The sequence below is a fragment of the Melospiza melodia genome, chromosome W, assembly GCF_035770615.1.
Source record: "Melospiza melodia melodia isolate bMelMel2 chromosome W, bMelMel2.pri, whole genome shotgun sequence".
In the NCBI taxonomy this organism is placed as follows: Eukaryota; Metazoa; Chordata; class Aves; order Passeriformes; family Passerellidae; genus Melospiza; species Melospiza melodia.
This window is the reverse complement of record NC_086225.1, coordinates 58,763,718-58,781,004: the sequence shown is the minus strand read 5'-3', so window position 1 is coordinate 58,781,004 and position 17,287 is coordinate 58,763,718. Positions and strand designations below refer to the sequence as shown.

The 17,287-nt window shown below is 41.5% G+C and overlaps 1 protein-coding gene across 2 annotated transcripts; it reads left to right on the top strand.

The window, feature by feature from the left end:
• The first annotated feature begins 3,146 nt into the window (after positions 1-3,146).
• On the top strand, positions 3,147-16,424 carry LMAN1 (lectin, mannose binding 1). 2 transcript variants are annotated; one of them, XM_063179452.1, is made up of 13 exons: positions 3,147-3,361; positions 4,135-4,289; positions 4,373-4,480; positions 4,938-4,999; positions 5,705-5,804; positions 6,938-7,061; positions 7,409-7,467; positions 8,050-8,182; positions 8,992-9,185; positions 9,291-9,361; positions 11,563-11,713; positions 12,415-12,536; positions 13,539-16,424. In XM_063179452.1, exons 1-13 carry the CDS (start codon positions 3,175-3,177, stop codon positions 13,573-13,575), a joined length of 1,503 nt encoding a protein of 500 aa, XP_063035522.1. In that variant the 5' UTR covers positions 3,147-3,174; the 3' UTR covers positions 13,576-16,424. The 2 variants fall into 2 exon arrangements, with proteins under 2 accessions (XP_063035522.1, XP_063035521.1); XM_063179451.1 differs by having other exon boundaries at positions 8,989-9,185.
• Positions 16,425-17,287: the final 863 nt, after the last annotated feature.

Sequence of the window (17,287 nt, the reverse complement as noted above, 5' to 3'; positions counted from 1 at the left end):
CAGTGTGAGCAACGGAGTAAGTAAATATCAGGTTGATTAATTACGGTGCAAGATTCAGTAACCACTTGTCTTCTGTAATTAACATTGTAATTGAAATTAAATAATACACTTTCACACACAGATTGCTGGCCTAGGAGGAGGAGCAAGGGAGAATCCGCAAGGCTGTGACAGGGAGATAAAGCACAGAAAAACAGGGCTCAATATATTGCCTTTTTTTTTATTGTGATACATCTTAAGAAATTCTTCTGTCAAAAAAAAAAGGAGATTTTTTTTTAAAGGCTGGATTGATGATCTTAGAGGTCTTTTCCAATCTTAATAATTTTATTATTCTAAAAAGAAAAATTGTTACTTCCAGATGTCTTGGAGTTGCGATTAAATCGGGCTGGTTGTTGAAGAGGGGCTTTAAACTACTGAAAGCCCACCTTCCCTTCACTGATTTGATAAACAGAAATAACGAGAAAAGGTAATGCTCTCTAAGATGCCCAGGGCTTTCCCTATCCATTGTTACCCGGGGCAACTCAAGGACGGTGAGTCTTTGGCTTCAATGAGTGACTTTATAAAGCTGAGTTAAGGCTCAAATGCTAAGGCATGGTCTCAGGAAAAACCAAAAGTAAAATCCTCTGTGACTTCCATACAGCATTTAATTAACTGCATATATATTAAAGCACAGCCAGTGCAAAAAACCCAGTCTGTTTCAGCATTCCCATCTATTGTGACACAGAAAATAACTCTGCCTGTGTGCAAAGGCTTGCCTTCAGGGATATTTATAAAAATCGCGGACTGGTCACCGAGATCGGAGGAGACCAGACAGGTCTTGCATTCCTGCTCAAAATCCTCAAGTTAACACAAGATATCTCAAAAGTTTATTAGCATAAGCAGTGATTCTCCCCACGCTTTTTAGGAGTTCGCTCACTGGAGCCTCATTTGTTTTCCTTTTTTCTCCTCTGCCCTTTCCAGTGTGGGCTTGTTAAGGCGTCCAAATGCTCAGAGCTCTGGAGGCTGAAAGAGAGATTTGTAGCTACTGCATGTTCACAGGGGTTTTGACTTCCTGACAAGATCTATGGGAAATATCACGGCATTTTTATAAGAATAATGATAGACAAATTATACTGACTACTTTCAGGCAGAATTTGAGATAATGAAGGTATTTCATTTGTTATGATTGTACAAAATTATGATTATACAGATTATCAAACTGCCAGTGCAGGCAGTTCCTGTCAATCCAATCCAGTGGCCCATTTTCTATTCTCTTTGCTGAACCTTCATTTCCCTGTTACTGGGTTTGAATTCAAATGTAATTTTCAGGACAGAATTCAAAAAGTTCTTACAAATAGGAAACATTTTTGTTTCCTCTAGTGAGCTCATGTAGGAAAACAATTTGAAGAGACTTACCTTGAAGAGTCTAATCTGCTAATATCTATAATTTTGAGAGTCTCTGGATGTTTTCCTGCATGTCACAGCGGATTGGAGGGCAGCTTTCCGTGCCTGGGAAGAAGACTTTTGAAGGAGTTTCCATTTTCAAAGGAGGTTTTACAAATCCTCCATGCACAATTGCTAAGACAGTGTCTATGCCAATGCCTCTAAATGGCAAAATTTCAGCCTGCTCTCACACGTGTGGGTGAGTGGGTAAGAGGGAATTGTTTCAAGGCTTGAGTTTTTGGCTTTCTAGTCTCCTTCAGTGTGGTTCTGGTATTTCATAGGCATTAATTCTGAGGTTACTGGCAAATGGAGGAAGCAGACAGGAGAGGGCCTCATGCTGCCCTGCTTGGACCTCTGAGGCACACACCGTTTTATCCCCTGAAGTAATTCCAGAATTTTACTGGAAAAAATTACTTTCTAGATCTTTAAAGGACAGAAAAACTGCTGAGTTTTCTGTGTCTAGAAAGCTGCCAAGAAGAGACTCCCAATTCCCATGACATCTCCCACACATACGCTCTAAAAAATGCAAAATAGATTCATAAATCAGGGATGGTTTAGAATATTGTTGGATGGAAGACACTATACAAAACAAAACATCAAGCACTTCTTTCTCTATAGAAACAAATGTTAACTGCTCAAGAATCCTCAATATATTTATATGCAGACATTCTAAAATTTATCTCAGAAACATTTTGCTTGCCAAGTTTCATCTGGTCATATATTTGCTTACTCCTTTGTGTAGCTGATAAAGAAGTGAGAATGTAAGGTTTTACTTTCACCCACGCTGAAGGAAATGTGTGCCATTTTAGAAAAATAGCTTAATCTCTCCCAAATGCCTCCAAGGTCGTCCTCTTTTTTAGCAGGCTCTGAACCTACGTAGTGAGTCTTAGATTGCTCATATTTGCAGATTAAGAGGAAAAGAAGGGATGTCAGAATCAAATGGGTGTGAAAAATGTAGAACAAAACCCAAGGGTGTAAAGAAACTGAAAAAGAAAAACACTCCTGATAAGCATTTTCTTCTCCAATAAGGCAGTGAGACAGGCTGAAAATGACGAGAATGGAAAAGGAAGCTCTTAACTGTTGGTTCAGTGCTTGGTTTAACTCTCGGTTCGACAAGCCCTGCCGGCTGTGTGACGCTGCGCGCCGACACCGGCCGTGTTTCCCGTGCGGGCAGTGTCGGGGCTGTCCCCACCTGTCGCCGCTGTCACCGCTCACGGCTGGCGCGGGCCTGCCACCGGAGCTTGGGCTTGCTCACACTGCGGAAGGCTGGTCTCGCATGCTGGGAGAAACAGCGCGCATTTCCCTGCGGGACTTCCACTGCTCTGCAAATGAACCGAAAAGAGCTGGTGGATGCGCCGTCTTAGCTAAGGAAGTAACACTGAGGGGAACGAACGGCGTATTTATCTTTCAGACATTCTGTGCACCGTTAGCGGCTCGCAGCTGCCTGAGAGGCCGCACGAACGCGGCTGACCCGCGCCCCAGCTGACAGCGCACGGCCCCTCGGACCCGGGGCTGCTCGGAAATTCACCAGGAGGGACCGGGATCGGGGCCACGCTTCGATCGCGCCCGGTGCCCCGCGCCCGGTACCCGGTGCCCGCCCCGGTGCCCGGCCCTCAGCCCCGCCCCCAGCCCCGCCCTCGGCCCGCCCTCACCGCGGTCCCGCCTCTCCCCCCGCCCCTCACGTGCCCGCCCCCGCGCTCGGCCAATCAGAGGCCGCCCCGCTGGCCTTGTGCATTGCCCCGCAGCTCGGCCAAGATGGCGGCGCCGCTCGCCCCGCTGGTGCTCCTCCTGCTCGCCCTCGGCCGCCCGGCGCTCTCCGGTGCACAGGCCACGGAGGGCGCGGCGGCTGCGCCGCATCGGCGCTTCGAGTACAAGTACAGCTTCAAAGGGCCGCACCTGGTGCAGGCGGATGGCACGGTGCCGTTCTGGGTGCACACGGGCAGTAAGTGCCGGGCGGGGGTTCCCGGGGTGGAGGCGGCAGGGTCCGCTCGGGGGACGCGGGCTCTCGGGGAGAAGCCGCGGGCGAAGCTGGCCGTGGGTGCCGGCCGTGCCCTCGGGCTCCACGTGGCACGGGAGGCGCAGGGGAGATGCGGCGGCGGCGAGGAGGTGCCCGGGCCCGCCCGCAGGTGCGAAGGCGCCCATGGCCCCATGGGCTCGTGGTGCGGCGGCCGCGGGCCCGGGGAGGGCTCTGGCGGCGCTGCCGGGAAGTGCTGATGTGTCACTGCTGCCGCGCTCCAGCTCGGCCCGGGCCCTGCTGCCACACAAACCGCTGGCTTTCGGCGTCTCAAAGCTCGAAATGCAAATAGGACTTGGTTGAAGAGCGTTTGTTTCTGTGCGCTCTGGGTTAAGGGTTCCGTGGTGCTCCCAAAGGCTCGTTGCCTTTCCTGAGTGTCCCCCCTTGTGAAATGTGTTGGCATTTACAGTTCCATCTGCACAGTTTCTCTGCAGTAACTTCTGTGGTTTTGGTTTTTGTCAGACTTTAACTTAGTTGCTGCTGCTTAATTCTCAAATGTACCTTTTTTTTTACTTGACGTCATGATGCAAGTGACATGAAGGCAACTGTCTATAGATGAGTTTTTCCCCCTTCTTTTTCAAGAAACTAATCCCTAAAAGTAATGTTCTTTAATGCAAGGAAATGAATCTCTCTCTGAATGTATGCCTGTCGTTCTTTTGTACTACTAAGCAGAAAGTTAGAACATCTTGTTTTCTTTATAGATGCCATCCCAAGTGCAGATCAGATCCGTATAACAACCTCCTTGAAAAGCCAGAAGGGCTCCGTGTGGACAAAAAACAAATCAATATTTGAATACTGGGAAGTGGAAGTGACCTTTCGAGTTACAGGAAGAGGCCGCATTGGAGCTGATGGATTGGTAGGAGCGGTTTAATGTAACTGAGAAGAACAAATGTGCTTTAAAAGTGAATCTTGACTTATGACGTTTTGCTTTCTTCATAGGCAATCTGGTTTACAGAAGAGCAAGGCTTGGAAGGTCCTGTTTTCGGGGCAGCTGATAAATGGAACGGTGTTGGAATTTTCTTTGATTCGTTTGACAATGATGGGAAGGTTGGTTGGAAGGAAACTCTTGCAGCAAAGATGACAAATTCATTTCCTGCCTGTTGAGGAAGAAACTAGGATGTTGTTTTCTTACTCTTCCCCTCTTTCACTTTAAAGGGCTAAAATTAGTCAGGTTTCCCTTCCACTGGAAACACCAATTTCTATGCATGTCTTCAGAGATGCTCTTTTTCTTGGGAGAAATCTGCTTTGAGGCAGCTCAGCAGCAAAGATTTTGTAGCTGATGAGGATGACAGTTGCTGTATTCAATTCTCAATTTTCCTGTCCAGAATGATCCTGAAACTTAAACAATACGTAGTAGGTCTGCTTGGGTGCTATTGATTTTCCTGCACAACTTTGGCTTGCTTGTAGATGTTTTAGACTGATTTTAGCAGAAGGCTTTCACAAATGTTGCTGATATTTCCCTTCACATTAAACTAATCCATTTGTGTGCCATTTCTTTCCCTAGAAAAACAATCCCGGAGTGATTGTTGTAGGCAACAATGGAAAGCTGCTGTATGACCATCAGAAGTAAGTTTATTTTCAGCGTTATTGCTGAATGCTTGCTTTTGAATGATGAATTGTTCCATGAAACCCTTTGAGAAGCATTATAAAGGCTTCTTTCATACAAAACTTTGTTGTTTCCTTTACATTTGAGGGTTTTTATTTGTTAAAACACTGCTTTGGCAGTAACAGCAGAGAAATTGGCAACTGATGGATATTTTATTGGCATATGCCCTTTGGGATGGATGAACTCAGATGAGTACAGGTACAGTACAGACTATTGCTTATGGGGGTCCTCCACACACAGATAATAATTGGCAGAAGTGACTGACTGAAAGCAAATTGCTGTTAAATTAGTTGGATTAATTTTGGTTTCCAATTCTTTATCAGCAGCACAATGGACACCTTTCTGGATTTCGGAGAGGAGAGGTGTCTAGCTCAGTTGGTGCAGTTATTTCCTGGGTGCAGGAATATATCTAAAAATTGTATCTTAGGATGTATCTCAGAAAACAGACCTCCCCATTGCTGCATTCCCTCTGCATTGTGTCCTGAGTACAGCATGCAGTCAGTACTGGAGATCCCTGCAGAAAGCTCGGTGCAATTGCAGAACAGCCTGGAAAAGCTTGCAGATTGAAAAACTGTGCTGAGGTTGCTTAGTGAGAGTCAGACCCTTTTTTGTTGCAGCTGATTAACGATAACACAGAGTTTTATTGATGCTCCCTTTCTGCACAGCGATGGATCCACGCAAGCCCTGGCATCCTGTCAGAGGGACTTTCGGAACAAGCCCTATCCTGTGCGAGTCAAGATCACCTACTACCAAAAAACACTGACTGTGAGTCCCAAATAACACAACTACTTGTTTTTCTCAGCTTCTTAAATGTGACACTGGATTTTCCCAGAGTTGCAACAAATATGTCAGTTCCAGCGTTTTGGCTGCATTGCAATGCAGGTATTGCTGATTTTTCTGATGTGACTTAGGAGGCAGTTGTGCAAACACACTCATGATATGTTCAAACCCTTCTGTTGCTCTGGACTTGCCTGGAGAGGCGTCCCAAAGCCAGGATCTGTTTTAGCTACCGGTGATTGAGCTGCTCCTGAGCTTGGTATTTCTTAAGGTAATCTAAGAGTTGCAGAGGGTTTTACAGCTGATTTTTGAACCAGAGGTTCTTGAAATGTGACTAAAAACCTAAAACTCTTCAACAGTAGATTTAAATTTTCTACCTGGGGCTTCTCACCTCCAAGAAATAGTAGGGCTTTCAAGACTAAAGACTAAAACCCACTGGTATAAGGGGGTCTTTAAGGCTTCTCTAAATACTAGCTGATTGTGAATTCTTTCTAGGTAAGGAAAGAAAAATACTAATGTGGTGCCAGGTTGTGAAAGCTGCAGAGTGTGTGTTTGTTGGCACCTGATCCCTTCTGGAAAGGTGCTGTTCATATATTCACAGGTAGCAGCCATAAAGTGCAGAGCTATCATTTTGTAGTAGAAGTTTCGCTAAAAGTGAACATGACTGTACCTGGAAGAGGGCAGACCTTGTACTGTGTTGTCATGGGTAAAGCTGCATGTCACTCCTGAATGAAAGTTAAACTTCAGCCTCCCAGGCTGCTCTGTTCTCACCTGGGGCCTGATGCCTCCTCCGGGAGCTCCGTGTCCCAGATGTGGCTGCTAAACTTAGCAGTTCTCTCTTTCTCTGGGGATGCATCTGCAGAATTTCCTTCAGCTTTGAGTCACAACTGCAAGGGATGACTGGTGTAGATCAGTTCTGTGTTGCCCAGAACCTTCTTAGGATGTGGACTTTTGCAAATAGAATGCTTATGTAAAATGTTGGTAAAATGTCTCTTTCAAACATAAGTAGTTTTTTATGAGCTGAGTTACCCAATAAAGTTGTATTTTGTGAGCATTACTGCGAACTGACAAAAAAATTAACACAAAAATGTGGTGAAAATCATAAGTGTTTGTCCTTTTAGGTATTAATTAATAATGGCTTTACTCCGGATAAAGAGGACTACGAGTTTTGTGCCAAAGTGGAAGATATGGTGTTGCCATCACAAGGGTATTTTGGAATATCTGCAGCCACAGGGGGACTTGCAGGTAGAAAACGTTAAAAATTATGGCAAATGCTGTGGGGACTTGTAAGGCTTGCAAGAAAGTTTGGTTGGGTGGTTGTGTTTTAACTACTCATGTTGATCCACTAATTTTTGACCATGGGGATGTAATGAACCCTCTTACAGTCCCCAATTACTTACATGCTTTGGACTTTTCCTTGCTGCAGCTAAAGAATTTTCATTTTTTCCTGACAAAGCCCCTGTAGATTCTCATTCCCCACTGCACAAACACTTGTGAGGATGCAGTTTTTTGAAGATCCTTTGCAAGTGGAAGGTTGGCTTGGGAGTTAGACACATTTGTAAGGTGGTTTTTTGTTTGTTTGTTGAATACAGATGACCATGATGTGCTGTCATTTCTGACCTTCCAGTTGACTGAACCTGGGAAGGAAGCAGTAAGAATTTTTATGCATGATTAGTAAAATATTTTATTGTACATATTATTGTATGTGCAGCACCAAATTATGGTATTTCCTCTTAAGTCATACGTGGCATTCCTGTCTCACAATTTTGACATGTGGCTGTGCTGTCATGTGGTTTAGAAAAATTAAACTAGTATTGTAATGTTTCAGTAATATTGTCATTAATGTTCTCAAGACCAGAATTCTGGAAGCACCACTGAAGCAACAAAACTCATGATGTTAAATCAAACCATGCAGTATTATAAAGTACATTTTCTTTTGGAAGTGGGCAAATATCTGTTCTCACTTTCAACTTTCCTTACTTCTAGGATGATTCCATACTGCTAAAAAGCATTTATGCTTGTTAAACTTGTTTTAATTTTGTTTTGGGAAAATTTTCTATTGGATCTACATGGGAATGTGTGATTTTTCACTTCAGTTGAATGTAGAATGTGCTGCAGTAACTTTGTTAGGTGTTCACTTCTGAAATCTGACCAGGAGAGTCAGTTGTGTTAAGAGTGGGGAAGAACATGAAAAAATCTCACACGTGCCCTTCCTTCTGATAATGTTTTAAAGCCAACACCAGATGCAGAAATCCCTCAGAAAGATAAAGAGAAGTATCAAGAAGAGTTTGAACACTTCCAGCAAGAATTGGATAAGAAGAAGGAAGAATTTCAAAGGGAACATCCTGATGTGCAAGGACAGCCAGGTAAGTTATTTGAGCTATTTTTCAGTTGTCCAGGAAAACATTTGTTTTCCAGGATGTTCTGAATGAGGGATACTCTGGCTGATCTTGCTAGGCTCCCACTGATGTTACTTACATTATTTTAAAATCTTTACTGTAATTTGTTTCCTGTTTCTAAAGTTATCCTGGTGGTGCCTGTATTGAGAACAAAATGAATGACTGGAAACATGGTGGGAATTATGAACAACAGAAGGGAGAGGAGGTCATGCATCTCTGTAAGGTGGTGGTTAAGACAGCATGGCCTTTTTCATTATTTAAAGGACATCTTTTTGGTCTGTTTCTGCACATTCATAGAAAACTTTTTTAAAGGTGGCCTGTGCATATCTTGGAACATGTGCTTACCATGGAAAAGCTTTTTAATGCTTGCCTAATGCTGGGCAGACAAGAACCCGATTTTTTGAAAATATAATGGAAGCCATTTGTTACTTCTGTGGATTTTAATAGCTGTATGTGACTGCAAATACACTGGGAATGTACTTTGGGCATCTAGAGGTGAAATTTCAGGTTGTCATCTTTATTGCACAGTGATACATTATGACATTATGTTCTAAAGGTCCTATAGGTTATTTTGATCTGCATTTTTGAGATATGGTTCAGCCTTTCTTTGATAAGAAATAATCCCTTTGCCACAGAGTCTTGTGGACGTTGGGATGGTGAAGTTGTAGGAGAAGGTAGATGGATGTGAATATGTTAAGGGAGCAAGGAGAATGATCCAATGCAACTTGTGAGGGATGTGCACATGTTTAAAAAGCCCCTGTGTTTTTTCTTAGCAGCAGATGATGTTTTTGAAACTGTGAGTGATCGTGAACTGAGGCAAATCTTTGAGGGGCAGAATCGAATTCACCTGGAAATCAAACAGCTTAACAGACAGCTGGACATGATTCTGGATGAGCAGAGGAAATATGTCTCTGCAGTCACAGAAGAGATTGCCAAAAGAGGAGCTGGGTCTCCAGGTCAGCAGGGACAGGTAAATAAACCCCATGGTGATTCAGAGCCCAGCCTGATTCCAGCTGTGGGATTAATTTTTTTTTTCCAAGATATGTTGATCTTTTTTCCCCCCTGCCCCTACCAGGTTTTCCAGCAAGAGATAGAGACAGTTGTGAAAACCCAAGAAGAGGTCATTAGACAAGTAAAGGAAATGAGGTAAACACCTTCCAAATATTATGGCTGTGGTTTGAATTTTATGATTTCTATTTAAATCCTCTGTGAGAGACAGTATTTCAGTGAGACAGTATTGACAAACTTGACGTTTGTGTCAGTTCCTTAGTGAAGACTCCCTGCATATATTTAATTTCTGTAATAAAGTCAGTTCATGCCCCAACGATTGCTAAGAGCCATAATTTGTCTCTTTTTTATAATGAAATTCCATTATCTATATAATGAAATTCAACAGCTTAGTTCAGCCCCTTTAAAAACAATGAAGTAAACCCCTTATCTTGAACGTGCTATACTGCTGAAATAGATTTGTGAAGATGCTTGTGTTTGATGGGGGTGTCTCAGTACTCCCTTTAAGATGTTTTACTGTTGCTGTCTTAATCAGGAATGGCTTTAACCTGGTTTAGCCCTTCATTTGCCGCAGCTCAAACATAGCATTACTTACCTTGTATTTAAAAAAATAAGGAGAAAAACAATTCCTTCAGTTGTGCTTCCCCCACTCCCATATTAGTTTAAGGGCAGCTCCTGTGATTTATCTAAGTAGGTCAGTTTTTTGTAGAATAAAGATTAGAGTGCTTCCATTTTTGCACTTGTTCTTCCACAGAAGCTTTTATGTTAATATTCTTGACAAATCTTTATACCTTGCAAGCAAATTAGATTTTCTTGTTAACATTGGCAGTCTGCCCTTTTAGTGACTACTTACCAGCTCACAGTTTGCGTAACATCATCTTAATACTTTTCTTAGATTAAAGAAATGCTTTATTTAGAGAGAGAAATAAACAGCCCCTCTGTGCATCGCTTGTCATCCCGCAGGAAAAGGACTTAGGGGCCAAGTAATTTTCTTGGCAAGATTGTGGATTTCTTAATCACCTGATTACAGAAGAATCTTGCATCTTCCTACAATAGAAACTGTCAGCAGGGTGTTATTAATGCAAAAGTCAATAGAAATTCAATTTGATACAGGCGTGTCTATTAAGGGAAGTTATTTTGCTTTTAACAAAGTCTGGATTGGTCTGGGGGAAGGTGGGTGTGCAGATTTCTGTTCTTTATGTAGAGACGGTTCTGTTAGGAGGGAGAAGAACCAAGGGAGTGTCCCACTTGTGTTATAACACTGTGAGCTGTGTGGAAAGACTGAATTACTGGCAGTGGGCATGAGGCAGTGGACATGACAGGTTATTTAAGGTAAAACCTTCCAGTGGGAAATTTACTTCTAAAATTATCATTATCACACTAATTGCAAGTCCAGGTAAATGAAAAATTGCTGACCACTCTACAGAGAGTTAGGAGTGCTCCATGAAAGCGTTGAAGTGTGCTTCCATCTCAACCAAATGGAAAGTTTTAAGTAAATTAAACAGAAATCCAGAGGCATACATTTTGATTGTCTGTTCTGTTAATAATGAAGAGATTATCATTCACATGATAAATATTTTGGCTGTAGAATAATCCTCTTTGCAACTCAAAAGAAACAGCACAGTGGGGGAAAATTATATAAACATATTGATTAGAGATTAAGGTTTTTTTCTTTCATTGACTAGTTTACTTCAAACCAAATTAGATATGAAACCTCAAGTTTTTCTGGATTTAATTTCATTTGTTGTAGAAGGAAAATGAATTCACAATAAGATAATATTAAGTATTTTGACAATGCATATGGGAATTGAGTTCCTCGTATAAATGGTAATCACGAAACAAGGATGTATCTAAATCTTTTCTTATCCCTAAAGCCTCTTCCTTGTTTTTATTTCTTACATGACTGATTTTATTTATTTATTTATTTGTTTTTCAAACAGCTTTTGGGTTTCTGCAAAGATTGCATTAAACTCTGCTGATCCTAGAGCCCTGGCCAGCGCCTGAGGCAGAACTCTTGTTCTGTAGCCCTCAGCAGTCAGGCAGGCAAAGCAGATGTCTGGCAACAGAATATTTGCTAGTTCTTATTCTCAGCGTGACTGAGAGATGGGGCACTCTGCAATTGGCAGCTGTCTGCACAATGAGCGATTTTTAAAAATCGTAGTTTGGCTAAAGGATTATTTCTTGAGAGGTATTCTTGAAAGCTAGTAGCACTTGCTGCCTTTTGGTGCAATTATGTATTTCAGCCTAATTCAAATGAGCTAAAAGCTGTCCAGAGTAGGTGCTGTTTGTAGAAAAGCTGGCGTGTGACGAAAGCTGGTTTGTTGTTTGTCTTGTTTCAGAAGTTCTGTGACTGATGCTCTGAGGTCCATCAGTGGGGCCCAGCACCCTGGCTCTGCAGGAGTCTATGAAACAACCCAGCACTTCAATGACATCAAAGAACACCTTCACGTAGTGAAGAGGGACATAGAGCACTTAGTGCAGCGCAACACGGTAATTTCTGTGCTGGGAGTGTGAGTGTGAGTGTAACACAGCTTTCTCTGGCTCTTAGTGAAAAGCTAGGGAGAGCCAGCATGCAATTTAGGGAGCAATTAATCCTTCATTAAGCTGCTTCACTAAAACTATGCTGCCTTGACCTAACTGCATGATCTGGGTCTTGATGAGAAGTTTTGCACAAAGAGCATGATTTTTAGTCTAATTTCCTGTGGAAACAAGGTCAAGCAATTAGGTTTTCTAGGTGCTTTTTTTTTGTGTTTCCCCCCCCTACTTAACAGCTCTGTACAGAGGAGATTCTGTGGTGCTTCTGCACACAAGGGAGAGCTTTAATCAGGGAAAACTCAGGCAGGCTCTGCTTAAGGCTTCTTAATGCAAAAAAAAAAGACTGTGTTCACATTCAGCAGTACCTTAGTCTAGCCTAGGTAGCAGTTAAGCTGAATTAGCTTATGATCTGTAGAAGGTCCTTGATTAATTTACCGTATTTATGGATTCTTTCCCATGTAAGCCTCAATTTAACATCAGGCAATTTGTCTGAGAAGTGTAAAGGTGGGAGGGGAGAGTGAGATGAGTAGTAAGATTATTTTTTCAGAGTACTGTAGTTTCTCTCCATCATCTCTGATTTTTACATCACATTGCAAAGCCCTTGTTTTTTGAGTCTTCTGATGGGATGTCTTGTTTGCTCTTTTCTTGGTTTTTAGCCATCTGGTGAGAAACAAAAGTGTCCAGAGTTGCCACCGTTTCCATCCTGCTTATCTACAATGCATTTCTTCATATTTGTGGCAGTGCAAACTGTGTTATTCATTGGTTATGTAATGTATAGGTAAGTCTCGTGTGGCTTAAAGACAGCAGGGCAAATAGTTTTAGAACTGCTGACTGATAATGTCATTGGAATGGTATAATTGTGTTAATCTTGTTAAAGCAAGCAATCATTCCGATTGGAAGAGACCTTGGGAGGTCTCCAGTTCAATCTTCTGCTCCAAATGGGGTCCACGCTGAATTCAGATAGGGTCACTTGGGATTTAAACTGGTCAGGCCTTCAAAACCTCTGAGAATGCAAAATTTACCATTTCCAGAACCCACTGGAAATGCTGAATTATCATAATGAAGTTTGGTTTATTCTATCCCGATTCACCCACCATGTATCAAGTGGGAACCTGACCTGGTTCAACCTGACTGTTGTGTCCTTTTCTTTGCTTTGCTTTGCTTTTTTCTTTTCTTTTTTCTTTTCACTGGGACGGTCTTTCTCTTCTCTTCCCCCTCCTTGTGATGTCATAATGTTGAATTCTATTCGCATTGATGAAAAGGACAACCTCCATGCTTGGTAGTGGTTTTGCCATGAGCTGGAATGATGATTTCCAAGACAAACAAGGAGCTGGTCCCCTGCAGTTCTTTGTAATTCCAGCACCTGGACGTGGTTGATCCACAGTGTCTGTATCCACTAAGAAAACTAATGATCTGTGCCAGAGGGTAAAAGGAAATCCCACTTAAAGTCAATTCTTTCCCTGATATTTAGGCAAATCAGATACTCTTGAACATTTTCTGAAGCTTCTCAGTATTTTAAAAGTCAGTTTGTTTGTTCACGTGGGGTTGTTTGTTTTTTTTCCTTTTGTGTCTGATGCAAAATTGGAAGTACAGTGATGCTACCTGTGTCTTTGTGAATGGAAAAAAAATATTCTGTTTTTGTGATATGACTTATATTTTCTCTAAGTCTCTATTAATAAGGATTGGAATCTCCTAATCTTCAAATAAATGAAAATGTAAAGCAGTTAGCTAGTTTCAAATTAAAAAGACTTGAAGAATTATTTTCTGCCTTTTCTTTCAGGAGCCAACAAGAAGCAGCAGCCAAAAAGTTCTTTTGATGACCCTTTCCGTTTGTGTGTACATAACACCAGTCTGTATGCACAGAAAATTCTACGCTTCTGTAAATGAGGGAAATTTTAGTGTTGGATATACTTCAATATTATAAATTATTGAATTTTGTTAAATAAAATGAGTTCCCATTGAAAGTGTTGATGCTAAAAACAGGGAGCAAATGCTGGATGGGGTAAGACTGTGCACCCTGTCTGTGTTTTCAGCTGACTTTTTCACAAATACTGAAAGGCAAACTCCCCATTCCTCTGCTTTTGTTAAGATTCCAGAGGAGGAGTTGAAACACCCAGGCTTGGTGTTTGTTCAGAGTGTGAATTGCAGATGGATGATTTGTGCAGAAAACTTGCTACTAAGTGTCCTGACATAGCAGTTAAAAAAAAAATAAATAAAAAGAAGGTAAAAAATCCCAGACCTCAAAGAACCATTCTTCTGTGGGATTTGGGTTTTTTTAGCAGGTAAAAATTTATTATAGACATTTTATTTGTTTACCACTTGGATTTATCAGTATAGGAATATTTTAGTTAATTCTTATTTAAACCCTTTTTAATATGTGGACACAAAGACAGGCCTTTTGATATACTCTTGATACTTGATGTAAAAAACCAATTATACAGAACATGCAAAGAAAAGCTTCTCTCCCTGTTTTGCAGTTTGATTTTGGGCAGTGAGAAAAAAATGTGATAAAGTAGTTTCTTCAAGTACGTTGTGGGGCTGATTTCTTTTTTCATGGTTTCAAGTCTGTCTGTAATTTTTTTGGGAGATTTGTGGAACTTTCCCAACAAAGGTGATTGGTTTATCCATCTTCCAGTCTGATTGTATCAAGGATGTATTTAGTGTGTGAACTTGTCTTTACTTTTCTAAATCTGTCTTGTGTCTTTCGTGTATCAAGTACAGATACTTTGGTTTAAATCTTGACATGGTGAGTATTGTAAACTGCAGCTATTGAGTGTTAACCCATTTCTTTACCAACTTGCTTCAGACATGTTTGTTAATCTGTAGAACCAGTGTTTTGTGTCAATTCCTGTTTGGATATCAAAAGCATAAGACTGAACATGTGTTTTTGATACTGCTTATCAAGTGAACATTTGCTTCAGGAAAGAAAGAAAAAAAGCAGAGGGCCCAACTTAGGAATGTGAAATTAATTGATTTTGCCTTGTTTACATATCTGTGGTAACTTTGTCCTTGAGTTGTATGTAGAATTAGAATAAGTATTTCTGTGATTTCCTAAATTCTATAAAATACACAAATGCATCAGGATATTTCACTTAGAACTGTTAATCTGTTTATCTGAATCTGCAAAAAATGATCTGTGATGTGACTACTCCTATTGCATTTCTGCAGTCTGCTCCCTTGGAGTGCAACACGTGCTGCCAAATTCACTGTAATGAAGAACACTTCAGTATCGTGCCTGTCAGTTTGGAAAAATGATAAATCTATGCAATATATTTTGTTACTTCAAGTACAGTGTCCAAAAAGCGAATGTCTGTGTATACTAAGAAAATGACACTGGCTACACACCAATTAACACATCTGCAGTATGGAGGATACTCCAAGCAGTATAGCTTTATAGATTCATTTCTAAATTTGAGCAGATTTTGCTGTACTAATGAGAAAAACTACTGCCTCAGGCTAATCAATGAATAAACAACTTTTCAGATAAAGCAGAATAACCCACTGGAATTTATCTCTTCGGTTCTTTCAACACCAGCAAATATTTCCAGGTGCCTTGAGTCTAAGCTATTACAACCCGGACTCTTGTAATGAAACTTACTATATTTTCTTAAATGGTTCTGAAATTGTACAGTGGTGTTTCCGTTCAGTTGCAGACCTTCTTGCATCAACGCAACATCCAAACAGAACTCCTGTCACAGCAGGCTTTGCAAAACCCCTTATGCAGAAAGTATTTTGATATATATCTGGCAGAATGAGGGGCAGTTCTGATGTGTCCATTGGAATGAGCCTGGATTTTTGTTACTGTGAATTTACCCACCCATTCTTTTGATTTAAAGCTGGAGCAGCCCCTTCTTGTGTTTGTTTGGTTAGAAAGAAGGGCAGCTTGGGGCGATGTCTAGAAGGAAGCCTGGAGCCTTCTGTTTTCAGGAGGAGCCTGCTGGGTCAGACGTGGCTTGCACACGCCATGAGAAAACTTCTGTGGTAGGGAACAGAAGGTCTGATATGGGACACCACAGAACTGGGGACTTTGCTTCATGATTCATCTCATGGCTGACTCCCTTGGAGCTTCCATAACTCACTGGATCAAAAGAAAACTCCCAGCTGCCCAGCTCAACTTTGGTCCTGTCTGTTCTTGAAGTGATAGCAACAAATTAGGATTCTGAGAATATTTTTCAGTCAATGTAGCCTCCTGCTAGGTGTCTTTCAGCAGTGACAATGTGTTTGATTCTTATCCAGAAAGGTTTCACAGCTAGGAGGAAAAGACGCAGAATGCAGTTGGACAGTATTAGGGAGAACAGGTTATATTTGAATCGTGGGTAATAAGTGCAAATATTTGGCAATGACAAAATAATGGGATTGCACCGGTGGGGGTTTATTAAACACATGGTCACCCCTGAACCTTTCACAAGTCAAATGCGCAATATGGTTTGTAAATGACCTGGTTTACGGTTTGTAAATTAATTGCTCTGGTTTGTAACTTCTGTGGGAAGAAAATCTGACCTTTCTCAATGATCGATGACTGTAACACCAAAAAAAGTCAACTTTTTTCTTTTTATTATTTTAAATTCAAACGGCTGACAGTTTCATGTTTGTTTCTGACTGATGTAAATTGCTACTTGGAGTTCAGAGATAACCTTATTTGAATAAAGGTGCATATTTTTAGTAAGCCTTTTTCTTTTCATTTGGTACATGTGCATGAAATCTAAGCAAGTGTATTTGAAGTATTCTTTACCCTCAGTTCAGAGTCAGAACACTTAGAGATCTGGGTTTAGTTCTACCTAACACTGGGGAGTTAATGGCATTTTGAGTCTGAATTCCCTCTGTGACTTTTTCCCAGCCAGGGGCAAGTTTTTTAGCAAGTGGAGGACAGGAATCTTGAATTCAATCTATTCTAGGTGACAAAACCCTAAAACACTTATTTCTGATGGTTCAGCTGCTAGAAAAGGCTACATCCTCTTGGTAGAGGGATGAAGTAGGGGCAGAGTCCTGGTTCTTTCAAGAACACATAAGTATTTTTGCATTATGTGACTGGTAGGAACAAAGAATCTAGAAAAGATTTGGAGTTTGGAGTCATTTTTGGGCTGGCCTCTGGAATTTGCCTGTTTCAAGACTGAATTCTGTGCAGGGGTCAGAGGTCTGTGTGTTCCTTGGGTGTGGAACACAGGCTTTTATATATCGCCCACTTTCATCAGATAAAAGAGGAACAGTCTTTAATTTTGATTTTGCTTAAACTAGAAGGAAAAGACATAGATTTAAGCAAAGGAAGTGGCAGCATGTGTGCTTAATTAGCGGCTGTTTTGTATGTTCTCATGAAGCCTGGGGTTGCTGCCATCAACAAAAAGCAGTAAGTTTCTGAACTGCAATAGAGCACCTGCCTGGGACAGAATCACTCTGGGGTGAGCTGTGCCTTTTGTCACCAGTCTCTCCTGTGTTTTCAGTGCCAATAGGCCCAGCAGCTTTTGAAGCCCTCTTTGTTATCTTTGATCTCAACAGGGGAAAGCCTTTTGCTGATTGTGAATTTGAGAGCTG